The 17715-nt window shown below is 64.7% G+C and overlaps 6 protein-coding genes across 6 annotated transcripts in view; 2 read left to right on the top strand and 4 right to left on the bottom strand.

Moving 5' to 3' along the window:
• Window positions 1–716, top strand: part of PFL1_04172 (uncharacterized protein) — a gene marked incomplete at both ends in the record, with an annotated part of 4280 nt that extends 3564 nt beyond the window's left edge. The window contains one exon of the mRNA XM_007881696.1: window positions 124–716. Within this exon, the coding sequence (XP_007879887.1) occupies window positions 124–716 (593 nt within the window). The remainder of the gene's footprint in view (window positions 1–123) is intronic.
• A 210-nt stretch (window positions 717–926) lies between these two features.
• PFL1_04171 (uncharacterized protein) lies at window positions 927–1658 on the bottom strand (the record flags this gene model as incomplete). The annotated part of the gene is made up of 4 exons (XM_007881695.1): window positions 927–1077; window positions 1156–1172; window positions 1292–1365; window positions 1481–1658. The coding sequence occupies 4 exons, from the start codon at window positions 1656–1658 to the stop codon at window positions 927–929; spliced, it is 420 nt and encodes a 139-aa protein (XP_007879886.1).
• A 569-nt stretch (window positions 1659–2227) lies between these two features.
• PFL1_04170 (uncharacterized protein) lies at window positions 2228–3941 on the bottom strand (the record flags this gene model as incomplete). The annotated part of the gene is made up of 4 exons (XM_007881694.1): window positions 2228–3110; window positions 3215–3388; window positions 3497–3539; window positions 3641–3941. 4 exons carry the CDS (start codon window positions 3939–3941, stop codon window positions 2228–2230), a joined length of 1401 nt encoding a protein of 466 aa, XP_007879885.1.
• Window positions 3942–5445: 1504 nt separating this feature from the next.
• PFL1_04169 (uncharacterized protein) lies at window positions 5446–7431 on the bottom strand (the record flags this gene model as incomplete). The annotated part of the gene is made up of 1 exon (XM_007881693.1): window positions 5446–7431. The coding sequence occupies one exon, from the start codon at window positions 7429–7431 to the stop codon at window positions 5446–5448; it is 1986 nt and encodes a 661-aa protein (XP_007879884.1).
• Window positions 7432–12194: 4763 nt separating this feature from the next.
• PFL1_04168 (uncharacterized protein) lies at window positions 12195–14711 on the top strand (the record flags this gene model as incomplete). The annotated part of the gene is made up of 1 exon (XM_007881692.1): window positions 12195–14711. The coding sequence occupies one exon, from the start codon at window positions 12195–12197 to the stop codon at window positions 14709–14711; it is 2517 nt and encodes an 838-aa protein (XP_007879883.1).
• A 1741-nt stretch (window positions 14712–16452) lies between these two features.
• PFL1_04167 (uncharacterized protein) lies at window positions 16453–17210 on the bottom strand (the record flags this gene model as incomplete). The annotated part of the gene is made up of 4 exons (XM_007881691.1): window positions 16453–16545; window positions 16679–16765; window positions 16914–17019; window positions 17152–17210. 4 exons carry the CDS (start codon window positions 17208–17210, stop codon window positions 16453–16455), a joined length of 345 nt encoding a protein of 114 aa, XP_007879882.1.
• Between the last annotated feature and the right edge of the window lie 505 nt (window positions 17211–17715).

Genomic DNA, 17715 nt, shown 5'->3' with positions numbered 1-17715 from the left:
GCCTGCCACAATGCCGAATCCGCCCGAAGATGCCGGCATCACGATCAAAGGGAGTGGAAGCGGCATGCGCCACCCGCTCGCCCAGCTCAGCAGCTGCTGCGGCTCCCGCTGCGCCAGCAACAGACAACGGCAAGCACCCGACGGCGTCGTCGAAGGGTACCCTCGAGGCGGCGGGCGCTTTTCGGCGAGATCGAGCGGCCGTCCGACCGCGCGTGGCGGCCGACAGCGGCGCGTTTGCCCGGCTGGTGGGCGGGTCCGTGGGCTCGAGCGCGTCGGCCGGTGCTGCCGCTGCTGCCAATGGCAAGCACGCACCATCGGTAGCAGCGGCAGCAGCGAAAGCCACCGCGCGGACCCCATCGCCGCCCCCGGTGGCAGCGGCCGCCGCGACGCCAAAGAAGGAGATGGGTGCGGCGGCGTCGATGCATGCTCCTCGGCCCGCATCGGCGACGAGCACCAGTGCGCTGGACTCGGCGATCGTCTCTGCCGCAGCGCCCGCGCCGTCGCCGGCCGCCAAGATCGCGGTGCGGCTTCCCGGCTCTCAGGCGCCCAAGGTGAACGAAACGAGCGCGACGGCGGCGGTGGTCGGAGATGCCAAGAGCCCGAGGATGCCGCATGGGTTCGAGCACGTCAACGGGCGCAGGAAGTCGAGCGGCGGTCGGTCCGGTGGTGGTCGATCTGGCGGCGGTCGGGGGGGAGGCGGGAAGAAGAAGCGCTGAAGCGCGTCGACGGTCGCCGGGATATCTGCAACATGGACCCCCCCCACCCCATTTTTATCTCGAGACGCGCAATTGTACTGTTGGAACCTCCCCCCCCCCCCAATGCATCTGCGACCTTGGAGGCCGTATTCAAAAAAAGGTGCAAACCGATGCGACCCGATCCGATGCGATGCGATCCGGGAGGCGGCAAGGACGCTGCCGAGGGAAGGGTTAAGCGCCGAGTCTCTCTTCGAGGGCCTGCTTGGAGAGTTCGCCATCGCGCACGTCGATGACTTTGGCGATGTCGACCTGTACGGAAAAGTTGGAGAGGGCCGATGCGTAGAGCATCGACTGGTCGTTTGAAGACGTTGTCGGTGCCCAGCTGGCGGGGTGGCGAGGGAGGGTTGATGAAGGGATCAGCGTGTGGCCAACCTGCCGAGGGTGGGGGTTCAGGGCTTACTAGAGGATGAAGAGTGGCTGTTTCGTCGTGTTGGTGTGTACATCCGGTTGGTGTGTACGAGAAGAGGGGAGGTGACAGGTTGAGGAACGGGGGTCATCGATCGTCGGGGGGGGGAAAGGAAAGGGGGGCAACGTACGTAGCTGACGCGACCATCGCGGTGTTGGAGTTGATAAGAAACGACGAGGAACCTGGGGCTATTCTCTGGCAGCTCTGTTGTCCACCCGCCCCCCGCACATGCGCAGAATCAGCAAGTGCCCATCTCCGCCATTCCAGCACTAAACTTCGAGCAAGGGGAAGGGGGGATGGGGGAAAGGGGACAACGCACCTTCAAGTACATCCTCGAGGGCGCCCTCGATGCGGTCTTCGACGACGAGGCAGAGCGATTTCTTCTCAATCTTGTACACCAATGCCGCCAGACCCGCCGAAGACGACTTGGACAGCCGGAACCGTTTCGTCTCCTCGAGCACCGAGGCCGGGATATCCACCGTCGTTGTCGTGCTCATTTCTTCTTCCCCTTCTTCTTTGCTGTCGCGTCGTTCTGTTGAGGGGTGTCGTGGTGATGCGACTGTTGTTGAGCCAGAGATAGGATGCAATGGTGAATCGCGCTGGTGGTGGTGGTGGTGGGTCGGAGGAAGATGAGACGAGACGAGATCCTCGTTGGCCTGGCCTCGATGGCAGGCCTGCCGGCCCACCTCCACCCCGGCCTGGCGGGAAGAGCGCGCACGGATCAGCCAACCTGCCAACCCGTTCAGTGCCTCCCTCGCGCTACCCTAGGCCAGGCCATGCCGCTCGCCACTTTCCAGCACACCGCCCAATCTCCTTTGCAACTGCGGATTCGGGGATTTCTTTCAGACAATTTGTATACAGCAGACAGGTTGAGGGCGAGGGCGAGGGCGAGGGCGAGGGCGAGGGCGAGGGAGGAGGCCCGAAAGAGAGGAGACGGAATGACCGGACAAGGACAGGCGGGACGCTTTATTTGGCGAGAGAGACGGAGGGCGGGCAGGAAAACGAGGGAATGACCGACCGACAAGATGCGAAGCGATGCGGTGCGATGCGAAGGGACACACCCTTCTCACTTGGCGGGCTTCTTTGCGCTCTTTTCGCTCGCCTCGCGGATGGCCCAGGTGAGGGCGTAGGTCTTGACGGCGTCGTCGTACGAGCTGAGGATGGGAGAGGCGCCCGGTCCCTTTTCGATGCAGTCAATCAGGTTCGACACCTCGGAAAAGAAGGGGTCGTCGTTCTGGTAGCGCACCACCTCCTCGTGGTCGTCGCCCGGGCGGCGGAAGTAGAGGGCCGGCGCATTGTACGGGTCCACCAGGCGCAGGCTGTAGCCGTCGGCCAGCACGTCGATCTCGGTCGAGTAGTTGAAGCCCTGCAGCGACACGGCGTGCGTCAGCGAACCCACGGCGCCCGACTCGTACTTCCACGTGGCGCACGTGATGCGCGGGATGCGGTTCTCGGGCTTGACCTTGCTCTCGTCGACGGGAATCTTGGACAGGTGGCCCGCCGGCTCAAAGTACTCGAGCGAGTGCGCGGCCACCGTCGAGAGGTCGACCTCGCCGCCAAAGTAGCGCGACAGGTCGCAAAAGTGCGTCGCCTGCTCGACAATGGGCCCGCACGTCTGCGACTTGTCCCACCAGTCGAGCTTGGCCGTGTGCTCGTAGGCCATAATGTAGCGTGCGTTGGTCGCCATCACCTTGAGGTTGTTCTCCTCGAGGATCTGCTTCATCTTCTGCACCACCTTGAGGTACCGCAGCATGTAGCCCACCGAGATCAGGTTGCCCGACTTTTCCAGCACGTCGGCCACCTTTTGCGCGTCGGCCACCGGTCCCGTCGACACGGGCTTCTCGATAAAGATGGCCACGTCCGGGAACGCCTCGATCAGCTTCTTTTCCAGGTCCATGCCCGGCTGCTCGCGTCCTCGGTACTGCGGCGGAGAGCCGACCCAGATGGCGCTGTGTGGCGAGAAGGGGGTAGAGTGAAAAACGCAGGCGGTCAGTGTCGCTGCTTCTCCCCCCCGCTTCCGTTGCGAGGGCCTCGCGTCGGTCCGGACACTCACTGAGGCTTCTGGTGCGGCTTCATGTTGGCCACGTAGTCGGCAAAGGTGGGATAGACGACCGTGTCCTTGTAGGCGCTCAGCACGAACGAGTTCCTCTTGACGTTGAGCGCGGCCTCGGCGCGCTGGGCGCTCGGGTCGATGAGGGCGACGACCTTGAGACGCGGTCCCAGCTTGCTGCGGGCGGCGAGGCGACGAGATGAGATGAGCGGGAGGCAAGACATGGCATGCTGGTAAGCAATTGCAACTGCGCCGCATCTCGTTCGATCCACTGGACCTACTCACTGCTCGAGACGGAAAGAGTGGTTCCAGGGTCCCTCGTCGGAGCCTGTTGGAGCGTGGAAAGAGGGTTGAGGCAGGTCGATGGCTGCGTTCAGCTTCGTGCGCTAAGCAGCGTCGCGGTCGCAATGCCGGCCGCCGGTCACTCACCAAAGTTGATGTTTCCGGCGCCGACAATGACGACGTTGAAGTCGGCACCGGGTGCGGGGGGCTCCATCTTGTCCATCGAGGTGGCCGCGTTGGGGTCAAAGTCGACCGACTGAGAGCCGTCGGTGGTTGCGAGGCCGCGCGCCCCCGCGGCGATGCCGGAGCGGAAGGGCGATGCGCGACCGAGGACGGGCTGGGCCGCCACGGGGCGGACGGCGCGGGCGGCGGCGGCGGCAGAGCGGGGCAGCGCCTGCCTGCCGCTGACCGAGGCCAGGTGGCGGAGGGGGAGAGACGCTCGCATCATGGTGACGATGGCAGGAGCGGGGTGAGCGATAAAGAGTAGGATAAAAGTGGCGGTGTGGTGGGCGGTGGTGATAGTGAGGGTGGTGGTGGTGGTGGTGAAAAGAGGAGGACAGGGACGGAGGAAGAAACAAGGCTAGACGAGGGAGGCAGGTTGGGGCGGGACGACGAGAGAAGGGCGGGATGAGGGCGAGTTTCGATGGTGACCGATGGACGGCCGATGGGCCGTGCGAGCGGGGCAACCCCCAGGCAGGCAGGCAGGCAGGCAGGCAGGAAATTATTGACGACGTGCGCACACCTGCTGCCTCTCCCTGGCCAAACCTCCGGCAGGCGGTCTGACGTCGTCGAGATGGTGGCCCGCGCACCCGCCCCACGCTACACGATGGACGAGAAGCAGCCCGGCAGGCAGTACTCCAACAGGCAGGCGAGGCGGCGCGGGGCCACCACCCACGCCCCGCGCCACCTGCCAGGCCCCCCGTTTAGCCGCGGCAGAAGCATGCTGCGCCGCCCCCTCCTTCTTGGCTTGCTCGCGACACATCCTGCTGCACTGGTGGTACAGAGGTCGCGACGACACCACGGGCCAAGATATCAATCTACGACGCCTGCCTTCGTTATTCTCCAATCGAGAGTAGAACGTAGCAAGTGGGCCGGGCGCAGCAGCGATGATGCTGACTGGGCTGGAAACTTTCCGCCGCCGCCGCTGCTGCTGACCCTTTTGATGCGTGACGGAGGGCCGCAGGACCCTAACTCTCCGCATCCCAGCCGCCTGTGCAGCTGCTGGCCTCTCTGGATGCTCAACTTGCTATGCGCCCGTTCAGACGTGGAGCAATCGACGAACAGCGCGCCAGAGCTTTTCGACACGGCCGATGAACGACGGTCTCGGCCTCGGGCGATCATATCGCGACACGTCTCTCTATCGATGAGGCACACGAGAGCGGCGGCGAAAGCGAGGAAGACGTTATCGTCGACCGAGCTGGACGATTCGCCCCGGCGCCCAAGCTATCCTCCATGCACCACCACCGCCTCTCTGTCGCGCCAGTTCGCGCTCATCCTCTTTCTTCTCTGCTGCCTCGCCCGCCATCAGAGTAGTATTCTTATCGGTTTCGCTGAATATCCCCATGCACTCTTATTCCTAACGACCCACTCTGATGCCAACGGGAAATCGAGCAAAGTTGCGCCGGCACGGTCGCGCGGCCTTGATCTGTATCGGCGTCGAAGCCGTCCATCGTATCGTCGCAACGGCCACCCAAATCGACGCGCCTTCGAGGCCTTCTTCCTTGCCGTAACAACCCGAGTCAGACCATCCCTCATCACAATGCGTCCGGCGAACGCGAATCCATCACGAGAAAGACGGGACTTTGACAGACACTGAGCTGTGGGATCGTGACATGTATTCGTTAACCAGTGCGGGCGGGCGACAGAGGCAGAGATGGACGGGCGGGTGAAGCAGGGATGGACGGAAGATTTCGAGACAAACAGACGAACAACGAACATCCTACCGCCCGGCCTCACTGCCTTCGGAGCCAGCGAGAGGCGCGTCGGTCGTCCTTGACGAGCGGCAGCAGCTTCCTCCGGACGTCTGCATTGTGCTCCTTGAGCCACCTCGCCTCGGCGTACGTCAGCAGGCGGTGGTCGACGAGGTTGGTGGCGATGGGCACCTGCGTGATGCGCTCGAAGCCAAACCAGCCCGCCGCGCCAAAGCCGCGGTGGGTGTGCACGCGCGTGACGGCGACGAGCGACTCGATGCGGATGCCAAAGTGGCCCTCTTCGTAAAAGCCCGGCTCGTTGCTCAGCACCATGCCCTCGAGCAGCGCCACGGGCGTCTTGGACCCGCCCGACGAGCTCGAAAAGCCCTGCGGACCCTCGTGGACGTTGAGGTAGGACCCCACACCGTGGCCCGTGCCGTGGAGGTAGTTGTAGCCGTCGGACCACAGCGGCTGCCTCGCAAGGCAGTCCAGCTGCGCGCCCGTCGTGCCCGCGGGGAACGTGGCCATGTCGAGGGCGATGTGGCCCTGCAGCACCCGGGTATAGGCCCTCTTCTGCTCGTGCGTCGGGCGTCCAAAGTGCACGGTGCGCGTGCAGTCGATGGTGCCGTCGTGGTACTGGGCGCCCGAGTCGTTGAGGTAGGGCGTGGACCGGTCAATCAGGCGGCTGCCCTCGGCCGGCGTCTCGTAGTGGGGGAGGGCAGCGTTGGGCCCCGAGGCGCTGATGGCGTCGTAGGCCTCGCCGGCATAGAGCGGCATGCTGCTGCGGATCCGTTGGAACTCGACGGCGGCGGCGTGCTCGTCGACCCGGTGGCCCTTGACCTTGACCTCCTCCTCGAGCCAGGCCGCCCAGCGGACCCAGGCGGCACCGTCGCGCAGGTGGGCCGCGCGGAAGCCGGCCAGCTCAGCGTGGTTCTTGACCGCCTTGCGCAGAGCCAGCGGCGAAGGGTTGACGACGACAAAGTTGTCCTCGCCCACCGAGTTGACCACGGCGTACGACACCTTTTCGCCAGAGACGAGCTTGGCCCGCGACTCGCCCTCGTCGTCGGCGCCCCGGATCGCCTCGCCGGCCCATTGCCGGGAAGTGAGGTAGTCCCAGACCTCGTCATAAGGCTTGACGGTCAGCTTGAGCTCCTCGCGCACGTAGCGGTCGGCCTCGCTGCCGGGCACCAGGAGGGCATCGCTGACAAAGAGCGCCGTGTCATCGCGGGAGACGACGACGTAGGCGGGAAAGACCGGGTTGCACGGGACCGAGGCGCCGCGGAGGTTGAGCAGCCATGCGACATCGTCGAGGGTGGGGACGATAAAGGCAGAGTTGGCCGGCTGCGATCCGAGGTCCCTGCGGACGTCTGCGAGCTTGTCCTGGGCGGGCTTGCCGGCGAACTTGAGCTCGTGCACCTTGATCGGAGCGTCGATGGGGTCCGGGCGCTCGTCGCCCCACGCGACGTCGACGAGGTTGCGGGTTGGGAAGACGGCCTCGGCCTTCTTCGTCATCAGGGCGGTGACGAGCGACTTGCCCTCGGTATAGCTGATCAGCGCTGGGTCTAGGCCGACCTTGTCTCCTTCCGTGACCTGGTCGAGAAGCCAGGCCGGCCAGTCCTTTACGCCGGTCTGTCCGACCTTGTGTAGGCGCCAGTTGTCGTCGAGCTGCTCGGCGGCCTGGACGTGGTAGCGGCCGTCTGCAAAGAGGTGGGCCGAGTCCCTTGCCACCACCGCTGTTCCTGCCGAACCGGTGAAGTTCGAGATCCAGACACGGCGCTGCTCGCTCGGCGCAGTGTACTCGCTACCGTGCGCATCGTCGGTGGGGACGATGTAGTAGTCGCAGGCCTCTTCGTCCATGCGCCTGCGCAGTGCCTCGAGGCGGGGCCCCGTCACGTTGGGCTTGGATGAGGTGGTTGACAAGGCCTTTTCGCCCTTGACGTGCTGCGCGCCTTCGTCGATCAGCGTCCTCTCGCTGTAGGTCGAGGAGCTGTCCGAGCTTGGCCTCTTGAAAAAGCTGAAGCAGCCCATCGTGGCCTTGTGAATGATCGGCGAGGTCGTACGTGCAGGGGCGGGCTGGGTTGATGTCGAGTAAAGAATTCGTGAGCGGCGTGCTTCAAGGTCGACGGTGGTCTAGATGGCGATCGTGGTGGTGGTGGTGCTGCTGCTGGTAGTGTTGCCGCCAGCGCCGCCTTGTACCGTCGGACCCCTGTGCGCCGGCGTTGAGCATGGACCATGCGCGCAGAGGTCCCTCCTTTGCCTGCTCCCCCACCTGCGTCGACGTGGGGGTTGGCTGGCTTGCCTTGTGGAGGCCCACATTTCTCGCACGAGTCTGCGGCGCTCAAAGCTTGGTCGGGCGGCCTGCTCAAAGAAGCCCCCGTGCGACGCTCTCTTCCAATCACGGCGGCCTGCTCAAAACAAGCCCCCAGGCGACGCTCTCTTCCAATCACGCATCGACTCACACCACCCAGCCTACTGGTACTCTCTTCGAAGGTGTCGCATAGCGGCTACCTGTGCCGTTGGTCTGCTGTCGCATCTTGATCTCATATAGCCTGCCTGACCCGCTGCTGCTTGGTTGATTTCGCGGTACGGGCCGTTGGACAGGCACTATCATGCGTCGTTCCGTTCGTTGCAGGAACACATCGAGGAACGGCGCAGCATGGAACGCAACGCCGATGCAAGGATGCGTAGAGGGGTCTGAGGCTTCAGCAACCTACCGATATAGCGCCCGTCGTCGCCGCCCTGCCACGCTACAGACCCGATTGGGCCCCGGCCTGCTCTCTGGCGGGTGCTGCGGCAAGAGAAGAGCAGAGGACCTTTGAAAGGCCAGCGTCGAACGATGCGGAGGCGCGTCGTCGTGTGGACAACACGTACAGCTGGCACTCCGAGCGGCGACGGCTTGGCCTGCAGAGGGCTGCCATCGCGTTGGGCCGAGTTGGCGTGCAGGCCAGATCGATACGTATGGTACCAGACCTCGCCAAGCATGCGCGCACGAACTCAGAGGCTCAGATCAGGCCGACGAGGCGGGTCCGACGACGGCGACGAGCAGGGGACGCACCGAAGGAACCGGGCCGCGCAAAGTGCAACCCGCTGCAAGAGCAAACGCCGGCTTCCTGTCCGCCGTCGGTCGGGGGTTGAGGACCTGACTTGGCCCGCACACTACTGCCCGTCTGTCTGTCGCGCGCCAGCGGGCAGGACGAGGGCAGCCGAGGCGCTGTAGCGATCCTGTGCGAATGAGGCTGTGCTGGTCGACTACTCCTAGCCTGCTGTCCGTGACCCGAGGCTCTGGCCATGACGACAACGACGACGACGACGCACGACGCACGACAACGACGGCGGCCCAAGCTGATGTGTGCCTCAACCCGTTCCCATGCCGCAGTCAGTCGTTGTCGTCGTGGTCTGCTCGCCGGCCAGGCCTGCTGTCTCTGGACCTCGAAGTGCCACGTAAGAAGGCAAAAAGATGAGCGCTCATCTTTCCTCAACACATAAGGCAGACCACCCGGTCCCCAGGTCCCCAGAGACCTAGCCTGAGGCCTCGTTGGCCTCGTCTCGATCGCACCGAGACGGGAGCGAATGGCAGCCAGCGCAAGGAGGGCAGACGGCGTGCGCGCGTCGAGATGCGTTGTCGAGGGAAAGACCTGGCCTGCCTGGCCCGGCCTCCTGGCCAACCAGATGCCTGGGGTCAACCAAGCCTCACCTTGACGGTGAAGTGTGGTAACCGTGCAGCCTCGCTTGCAGAGTACCTACGGTCGCTACTTAGCCGCTTGCTTTGCCCTAGGATCAGCGGTCCAGAGGAGCAGCGGAAAAGGGGGGCGAGGGGTGGGTCAGTCGAGACCGGCAGGCAAAGACCCGAGGCTGGTGGCACGTCGACGGCCGAGGTCGGCTGTTAGGGAAAGGCGCTGAGCCGCGCCGCCGTCCGGCATCCTAGCAGCCCAGGTCTCGCCTGCTCCCTCGACCCACCGGTAGCTGTGCTACGGTACTAGCCCTACCTGAGCCTGCGCCATCTCAGGAAGGAAGGCCTTCGTCAGCGTCAATCGCCGGCGAGAAAATTGCACTCACGGACGCTACGCGCGTGGGCCGCTCCCGACGACCAATAGAAAAACTTTTGGACTCGGGTGGGCCCAAGCAAGTTTGGCCTGTCGGACGACGCCCGCAGCCGAAACCAGGGGACCACGCCAGAAACCCGGGCGGCGGGCGGTGGTACACTAGCTAGGTAGAGGCCGGCAGGAACCTGCACTTCGTACGTACATACGTGCGGAGGAAGCTTAGAGGTGACTTTGTAGGTGGCAGAGCCCGCGCAGACACGTCTTTTCTGGCGCTGAGCTCGGCCGGTCTGGCAGGCCCGCCTAGAAGCGCCGCGCTTGCAGCCTGTGCGCCCTATTTTTGGCCCCGTCGTTCGACAACAAACGAGGGTGGCGAGCCCGACCTGCTTGGCGTAACTTGCCACTTACCTGTACCTGTCTGCTTGTTTGTTCCACCCTGCCATGACAAAATGGCGCAGCGAACGGGGGCAGGCGAGGTCGAGCGGGAGCAGGCAGGAACCCGCTGGCCAACCCTCCAGGACTTGGGCTAGCTCTTCTGTCTTCTGTTCGTGGGGCTTGGCCTTAAGCTTCGAATCTCACGATGGGCGGTTGGCAGACAGCCGAGTGTGCATGCGCAGCGACGACCCGCTCGACGACGACTGTGCCCGTGGGTACCTGTTCTTTCAGGCTGAGTGCGGTGCGGCGCGGCGGGCCCTGGCGAGGCGGGCGAAAGCTAAGGCTATGTACATATGTACAACAGGAAGCCAGGCAGGCCAAATGAAAGCGGGCGTTTGGTCGGCGGTGGTGGTGGTGGTGGTGGTGCTGGTACGGTGCTGGTGGCGGCGGCGAGCGGCGGCCCCAGCGGCCGTGCGGTTGGGCGGCGAGCGTCTAGCGGCGAGCGGCGAGCGCGGCGGCGGTGTCGGCGATTGAAGAATGGCCTGGCCTGGCCTGCCCTCGCGGCCTTTCCTATGCTAAGTACGGTAGCTGGTGGCAGGCCTGGCCTCGCGGCCCCACGCGCTGGCCGTGCCCTGCTGGGCTCCCTCTTGTGTCTTGTGCCGTGCCTGCCCTCGCCTTTGCACGCGCTCTATCGCCCCGTCGTTGACCTGTCGCCGCCTCCTTGCTTGCTTGCACGACCCGTCCTCCTGGCCGTATGTACTAGTCTAGCTGCCCGTGGTGCGCTCTTGCCGTGCGCGCTTTGCTCTGCATCCTTTGGTCTGTAGGCAGCTCAGCTCGCTCGCTTTTCGCCTTCTGTCTCACACCCTACCGTAGCCTCGCTGGCCCCGCCCTCTAGCCTGCCCTGCCCTGCCCTGCCCTGCCCTGCCCTGCCCTGCCTCGCCCATCAGGTTTTGCCCGTCCGCCATCTCGGCTCATCCTTTTGTGCGCGTAGACAGAGAGAGGCTTTCTCTGCTCTGTTCCTGCCCGACCGGCCTTCCGCTCACCCGGCACTCTCTCGTCACACGCTCTACTCTCTTCTCTGTCCCCTTCTTACCCGTCATCCGACCCTTTGCACACTTCTGTTCACGACCATCAACCCCTTTCCCTGCCCTTCACTGCCATCACCATTCCCATCACCGCTCCCTGCATCGGCGAACCGACGATCCCCTCCTCAGCCATACACGGAAACCCTGCCGCTCAGGCCTTCGCTCGCAGCCCTTCCACGATCCGCCACCTGCATACCGTACCATTCCGGGATCCTGCCTCTCTAACGAACCGACACTCGGCCATACTTCCTCCTCCGCCTCTACATCTTAGATTCACGCACGCCCTTCCCGCCGCCCTCTTCCTTCCTTCCTTGGGCCCGTCGTACCGCCGCGTCACCAGCATCCAGCATCCCCTTGGACGACCGAAAAAGTCAGCTTGCCTGCAGCTCGACTCGCCTCCCGACCATCCCAATCACCCCCGGCGGCGGCACCAGAGACGCGTGCCAATTCGCGTTTGAGCCAGCTGTTAGCCGTACCACTTCATAAACGGCCGCCGCGCACCCGCCAGCCGTACAAGGTTCAGGCGCCGTCCGCCCTTGCACGGCGCCCGCCCGCCTCCGCCTCAACCCGGACCTACCCCTTCCGAGGTGCCACAGCATCTGCACTAGCTGCAGCGCCGCTCGTCGACTTGGTCGCACAAGCTGGGCACAGGGTACATCGATCGTCGTCCCTTTTCCAAGCGCAGAGCCCCGAGCGCTGCTTCTCGGCTGCTCGCCATACGTACGTGCGCCCAGGCCCGGGCCGACACGCCTCCGTTGACGGTTGCGGCCGCACACCTGGCCGCCACTGTGGTCGACAGGCAGCAAGAACCCGGACCCGACCGGTAGAGTAGTGTTCCTGCGCAGCTCGGACCGCAAACTCTGTCACAGGCCGTCCACCGCGCCCCCTTCATCTGTCGCGACACGTCTCTGCTCGTCCGCCCCGCCCAATTCTCCTGCTTGCCTGCCTGGTGCGACCACCTGAGCAACAGAAGCACGGCCGCCCGTCTCACCAGCACGCCCATCGACATCTCTCCGGACACAGGAGCCGCACCTTCCGACCCGACCCACCTAGCTCCCCTCACCACCCTAGATCAGGCTTTCTTCCCCAGCCTCGCCTTCCCCTTCCCTCTCTTGCGATCCGTTCCTAGTCCGCCCGCCACCGCGACCTCACGACGCCTCCCACGGCTCAACGCTTCCGCTGTCGTCACCGCTTCGGCCGACCTCCCATCCCGGATCGCACGCCCAGCTCATTTGGCCCCGCCTCGGACGAGGTCGTTGGCCTGACCACAACAACAACCCAAACGTCCGGCATGTCGACCAGCGCCCCTAATGGCGGTGTCTCGCTACCAAGGCAGTACCAGAGCGATCCCATCGCCGATGCCGAGCTGCGCAACGGCACCAGCTTCGCCATGCCCAGGGGCGTCTTCCCGGACGATGGCGCGTCTCGCCTGGTCTCTCTGGACGCCAGCTCCCGGTTTCGACAGCAGGGTCACCTCGAACGAACAGCATCGCCGCTGTCGCGAGGCTCCTTCTTCGGTCCCGGGATGCTGATGGACACGGCCAGAGCAGGCCAGGCTCCGGCGCCGCTGCAGCACTCTTCGTCGCCACCGCCGCCCAAGGGTGCCATGCCCGGCGCGGACCGCATCGCAGAAGGTCGGCCAATGTATCCCAAGGGGCCTCTCGACTTTGCGCCCTCGCCTTCGCCAGTGTCGATTCTCCACGAGCGACCAAAGTCGTCGCTTTCGGATGGCACTTTCGCCGCCAGTCGGGACTTCCACCAGGTCCCTGGCAGACCCGCCTTTGCCGCCGGTGGCGGCGGCGGTGGGTCCAAAGAGCCAGAGTTCAGCATCTTCATCGGCGACCTCAGTCCGGACCTGCGCGAGGAGGACTTGGTGACCCAGTTCCTCCAGCCTCCGCCGTGGCCGCCGCAGCATCCCTTTGCCATCGCACACGCGCACGCGCAGCGGATGCAGGGCATCCACCAACCGGGCGCCCGCGTGGGCCCGGCTCCGTTCCTCTCGACCAAGTCGGCCAAGATCATGACTGACCCCGTCACGGGAGCTTCGCGCGGCTACGGCTTTGTGCGCTTCACCCGCGAGGCCGACTGCAACCGGGCGCTGATCGAGATGCAGGGCGTGGTCATCTCTCCGGCCAACGGCCTTTCGCCCGGCCGGCCGCTGCGGGTGAGCACTGCGACGCCAAAGAGCCGCAACTCGCCCAACTCGGTGGCGAGCGCCTCCGATGCCCACCCGCACCCGCTCCAGATGCCCAAGCCGCACCATGCCGCCGCAGAGGAGTCGGCGGCCTACCTGCTGCAGCACGGCCTGTACGGCCGCAACATTGCCTCGCCGCAGCCCAGGATGCATCCACCGCCACCGCCGCAGCAGCACATGATGCACTTTGCCTCGCCCCTGACGCCTAGCTCCCCGTTCGAGGCCGGCCTCAACGGGCAGCAGGGCCTAGCCGCCCTACACGCCCAGCTGCCGGGCTACGCAGGGGCCGGCAACGACATGCTGGATCGCACCGTCTCGCCTCCTTCGGGCCGCACCTTCACCCCGGCCAGCGCCGGCTCGGCTGCCGCCGCCGCCGCCGGTGGACCGCCCAAACCGAGCGCCATGGACCCCAACAACACGACCGTGTTTGTGGGCGGCCTCTCGTCGCTCATCTCGGAGGACACGCTGCGCCAGTTCTTTGAGCCGTACGGCGAGATCACCTACGTCAAAATCCCTCCCGGCAAGGGCTGCGGCTTCGTTCAGTTCGTCCACAAGGCTGATGCAGAGCGTGCCATCAACCTGATGAACGGCTTCCCCGTCGGCAACGCTCGCATCAGGCTGAGCTGGGGCCGGAGCCAGGGGGACAAGGCGGCGGCCGCGGCCGCTCAGGCCGTGCAGCAGGCGAGCCAGCTGGGTCACCTCGCCGGACTCGCCGGGCTCAGCGCCTTGACGCCTTCCCAGCTGGCGCAGCTGGCCGGCCTCGGCTCGGCCCTCAGCGCGGCTCAGGCCAGCGCCAACCGATCCTCTAGCGGCCACTCGCACTTTGGCGGTGGCGACCACGCCGCCTTCTCGAACGACCCCCTGTCGACGCTGGCCCGACAGCTGGCCGCGGCCAATGCGGGAGCTGCCAGCTCCAATGGATCGTCGGCTTACAGGCCCGCTCCGGTCCAGCAGCGTCCTCCGTCCCAGCCCTCGGCCCTGCATCATCACCATCACCAGCAGACGCAGCAGCAGCAGCAGCAGCAGCAGCACCCACTCTCGCACCAGCATCAGCACCAGAACCCGTACCCGCAGCATCAGCATCCGCAACAGCAGCCGCTCCACCATGCGCCGCACCACCCCTTTCCCCCGCACCAGCCGTCGCACATGGACGGCCCTGATGGTTATCGCCACCTGCAGCACACCTACGAGTCGCTGGCATCCATCAATCCATCGACTCTGCAGCAACTCCTGGCCGCCTCCAACGCGCCGGGCCTGTCGGACCACATCGCTGGAAGGACGCAGCCCGCTCAGCCGCAGCACATGTATCCCGCCGCTGGCAACGGCGCCAGCGACGGTCATGACCTCGCGCACGCATTCGCAAGCCTGCACTTTGCCGATGCCCCTCGAGGACCCCCGGTGTACAAGTCGAGGGAGGGCACTGGTCCCAACGACGGCGCCCACGGCACGGGCTACACGCGCGATCCGTCCGCTTTCCTCTTCTCGCCGTTCAGCCCCGCTGATTCGCCGGTCGTCGGCGGCAAGACCGAGCTGCCTCCCGACGGCAACGACGATCACCTGCAGCGCACCGATGCCCGACGCGATGCCGACAGCGGCGGCGGCATAGAAGCGTGATTTGACGATTCATTCGGTCTCTGGGCGGATCAGATCTGCTCAGCCGCAGCCGCAGACGCTGACTCTCCGGCCATGGTTGCAGCTCGATGCCTCGAGCCGTCTGCCTGGCACGCCCGTCAAGATCAACTGCGCCTCTCAAGGCCCTGGTGCATACCTCGATGCTCCCGTGCCCTTGCATCTGGACGTCCCAGCCATCGGCGAAACATTCCGCTCTTCTCTCTCTCTCTCAAGCTTCGGGAGCCGCGCGTGCTCCCCTCTCCAGCATTCGCAGCAAGTTCCGCGCTCCGTCCTCACGGAATACCCACGCTCAAGGCCCTTTCCGACATGACTCCGTTGCTATCAGCCCCGATCAAGGAAGAGGGGGATCTCGAGGGTCTCTGGAGGCCCTCTTGCAACCCTCTGCCCCGCTCCGTGCGTCTCATCCGACTTTCTCCTCGGCTTCCGACAACCCATGCCCGGCTGCAACCACACACGACTCCGCCGCAGCCGGGCTGGGCCCCTTTCCCGGCATTGCCATATCGACTCGACATCTCCAGCGTCATCCGTCCATCCAAGGGTCGCCCGGTCTCCTGCTTTCACGTGTACAGTGCTCCTCGCCTCGCTCGTTTTCTCAAGTCATCCAGCATCACGGCAAAATTGCTCCCCGAGCGCTCCCCCGGTCAGCCAGCTCCACTCGATCCTCTTTTACGGCGTCAAGGCCTAGATTCGACTCGGCCAGCCTCGAGTCGACCCGACCCATCCATCATCGTTTCAATCGGCGGCGGAGGCGGCGGCGGCGGCGGCGGTAGCTGCCTCGTGCCCGTCCACATCCGTGCGGTGTGGGTGTCATTGTTGCCCGTTTGTCTCTGCTCTTCTGCACGGCGGCGGTGCGCCATGGCCTGCTGCGCCCGGCATCCATCAGTCACGCCCTCTCCCGTCCCAAAGCCTTGTTTTTGGTCTCTGCGGGCCTCCCCTTCTCGGACAAGGGCATCAGCTTCTCCTCTCTGTCATCATCATCACAGCCACCACCACCACTTTCCTCGATCCGGTAGAGACTAGAGGCGTAGAGGAAACCCCCGCCCGCCCGTCCGCTCGCTCACGGTGACGCCCATGTCGCGCGTCTACATGTACCCCGCCTGCCTGCCCCCTTTGAAGCCCCCCCAACTTTCGGTCCTTCCTACATAAAAGAGTCACTGCCCACCCATTCTCATTCCTTCGAAACCCCTGCGCTTCCCTTTCATCCTCCAACCCTTTGGTCTCTTCTCGTCCCTTCGTGCCTTGCTTTCCCCGGCCCCGAACCCGGTCCCCGCGCTTCTCTTTTCCACCCTTGCCCCCGCCGTCCATTCCACTCGCATCCTGGTCCGATGGATGGCCTCATCTCCCCAGACAGACGCCCCCCGCCCCCGCTCTGCCCCCCGCCCTGTTGTGCTAGTACCCTCGGTCCAAGCGAAGAATCAGAGTCCCACGTGCCGCCCCCCCATTCTCTCTCCCTCTCTCCCACGCGCGCGCTCGTTTAGGTCCTGCGCCGTGCGATGCTCTCGTGTGATGCTTCATTGCGCAGACTAGACTGCCTCGCGACGGACGCACAGGCAATGAAACGGGATTGCGATTCGGCTCCGACCAGGTAGGTGCTAGAAGGTCGGGTCGATGGCTGGTCGAGGTGCGAGTCGAAGCGTTCGCTGTCACCGAGCTCGTCTGAGCCCGTCTGCACTCGACTCGACTCGACAGGATGGACCCCCGCCCCGCGTGCCTGAACGCTGTCTCAAGCCTTGAGGCTCTGCCTAGCCTTATCGCAGAACGACTGGGCAGTCTTGACCTCTTCCTCGAGCGCCGCGTCTTCGTTTCCGATTCCCTCCTGCATAGGTCGGCCGGGCCAGGCCAAGACGAGGCGCAGAGCAGAGCAGTAGGATGGAATGTCAGTCGTCGAGCCCCCCTACATTGCCGACGAGGCAGATATAAAGAAGGGAAGAAGGGCACGGCAGACGTACGAGCAACACCTCGAGATCCTCTGTAGCCTTTTCGAGTCGCTTTCGGCAGTCGGGGATCATCTTGCGGCAGTCTTCGAGTACCTCTCTCTGCCAATGCCGCGCAACGAAGCGGTGCAGGATCGATGTCGAGTCAGCGACACCGAAAAAAGGTACCCCAGGAGACGGGGCGTTGTGACAAAAGCGAAGGTTGCCAAAGGCTAAGGGTTTCGCAGCGGGCCCTGGGCTGCCTGCTCACCTGCTTCTTGACGTCCCACTCGTCTCGACCCTCGGCGACGAACTTGTCCACCCTCCTCTGCTGCTCCTCTGCCTCTTGGACGTACGATGCCGATTCCGCCGTCAGACTGGCAATGTCCAATCCGGGTTCGAGAAGCGATGCAGCGAGGGAACACGAAGCGGGATGGGATGGGATGCGAGCGATCAGTCAGAGGGTTGCATAGTGCTGCTGCCCGCGGCGGAGGCGGAGAGGGACGTACCGCTTCACCACGCCCGTCTTGATCTGCAGCTGTCGCTTGAGTGCGGCCGTGTCGCTCATCCTGCCCCTCGTGATCGACGGTTTTGAGTGTAGATGGAAGTGCGAGACCGTGGTGCGAGACCGAAGTGCTTCAGGCGCTAATGCTCGTTGCTAGAGGCTGTTGGAAGTGCTGGTGGTGTCGGTGGTGGTGTTGGTGGAGTTGCTGATGGTGGTGGTGGTGGTGGTGGTGCGAGCGACACAGAGTCCTGAGTGTTGCTCTCTCAGCTCCCCACGCCGACCTGTCTCTGGCCGCGCACGGGCGCGTGGATCCCTTTCTTCCTTTTCGCTTCTCCACTTTATCCGAGCCAGCCGCGGCGCGCAGAAGAGTCCCGCTCTACCGCATCCACACCGCGGTCTCGCCACGTACCACATACAACAGACAGACGGCGACGTGGATGTGGCGTGTGGGATAAGCAGGGTCGATGCTGATTAGGATTCGATGATGATGCTAATGCTGGGGACGGGCAGGGGGTAAGGCACGAAGGAAGCAAGCAGCGCTAGCAGGCATGCAAGTGAAGACGGACAG

Source organism: Pseudozyma flocculosa, assembly GCF_000417875.1.
Source record: "Pseudozyma flocculosa PF-1 unplaced genomic scaffold scaffold00013, whole genome shotgun sequence".
Classification (NCBI taxonomy): Eukaryota; Fungi; Basidiomycota; class Ustilaginomycetes; order Ustilaginales; family Ustilaginaceae; genus Pseudozyma; species Pseudozyma flocculosa.
Note: the sequence above shows the minus strand (reverse complement) of the source record. Positions and strands in the feature narration are given on the sequence as shown.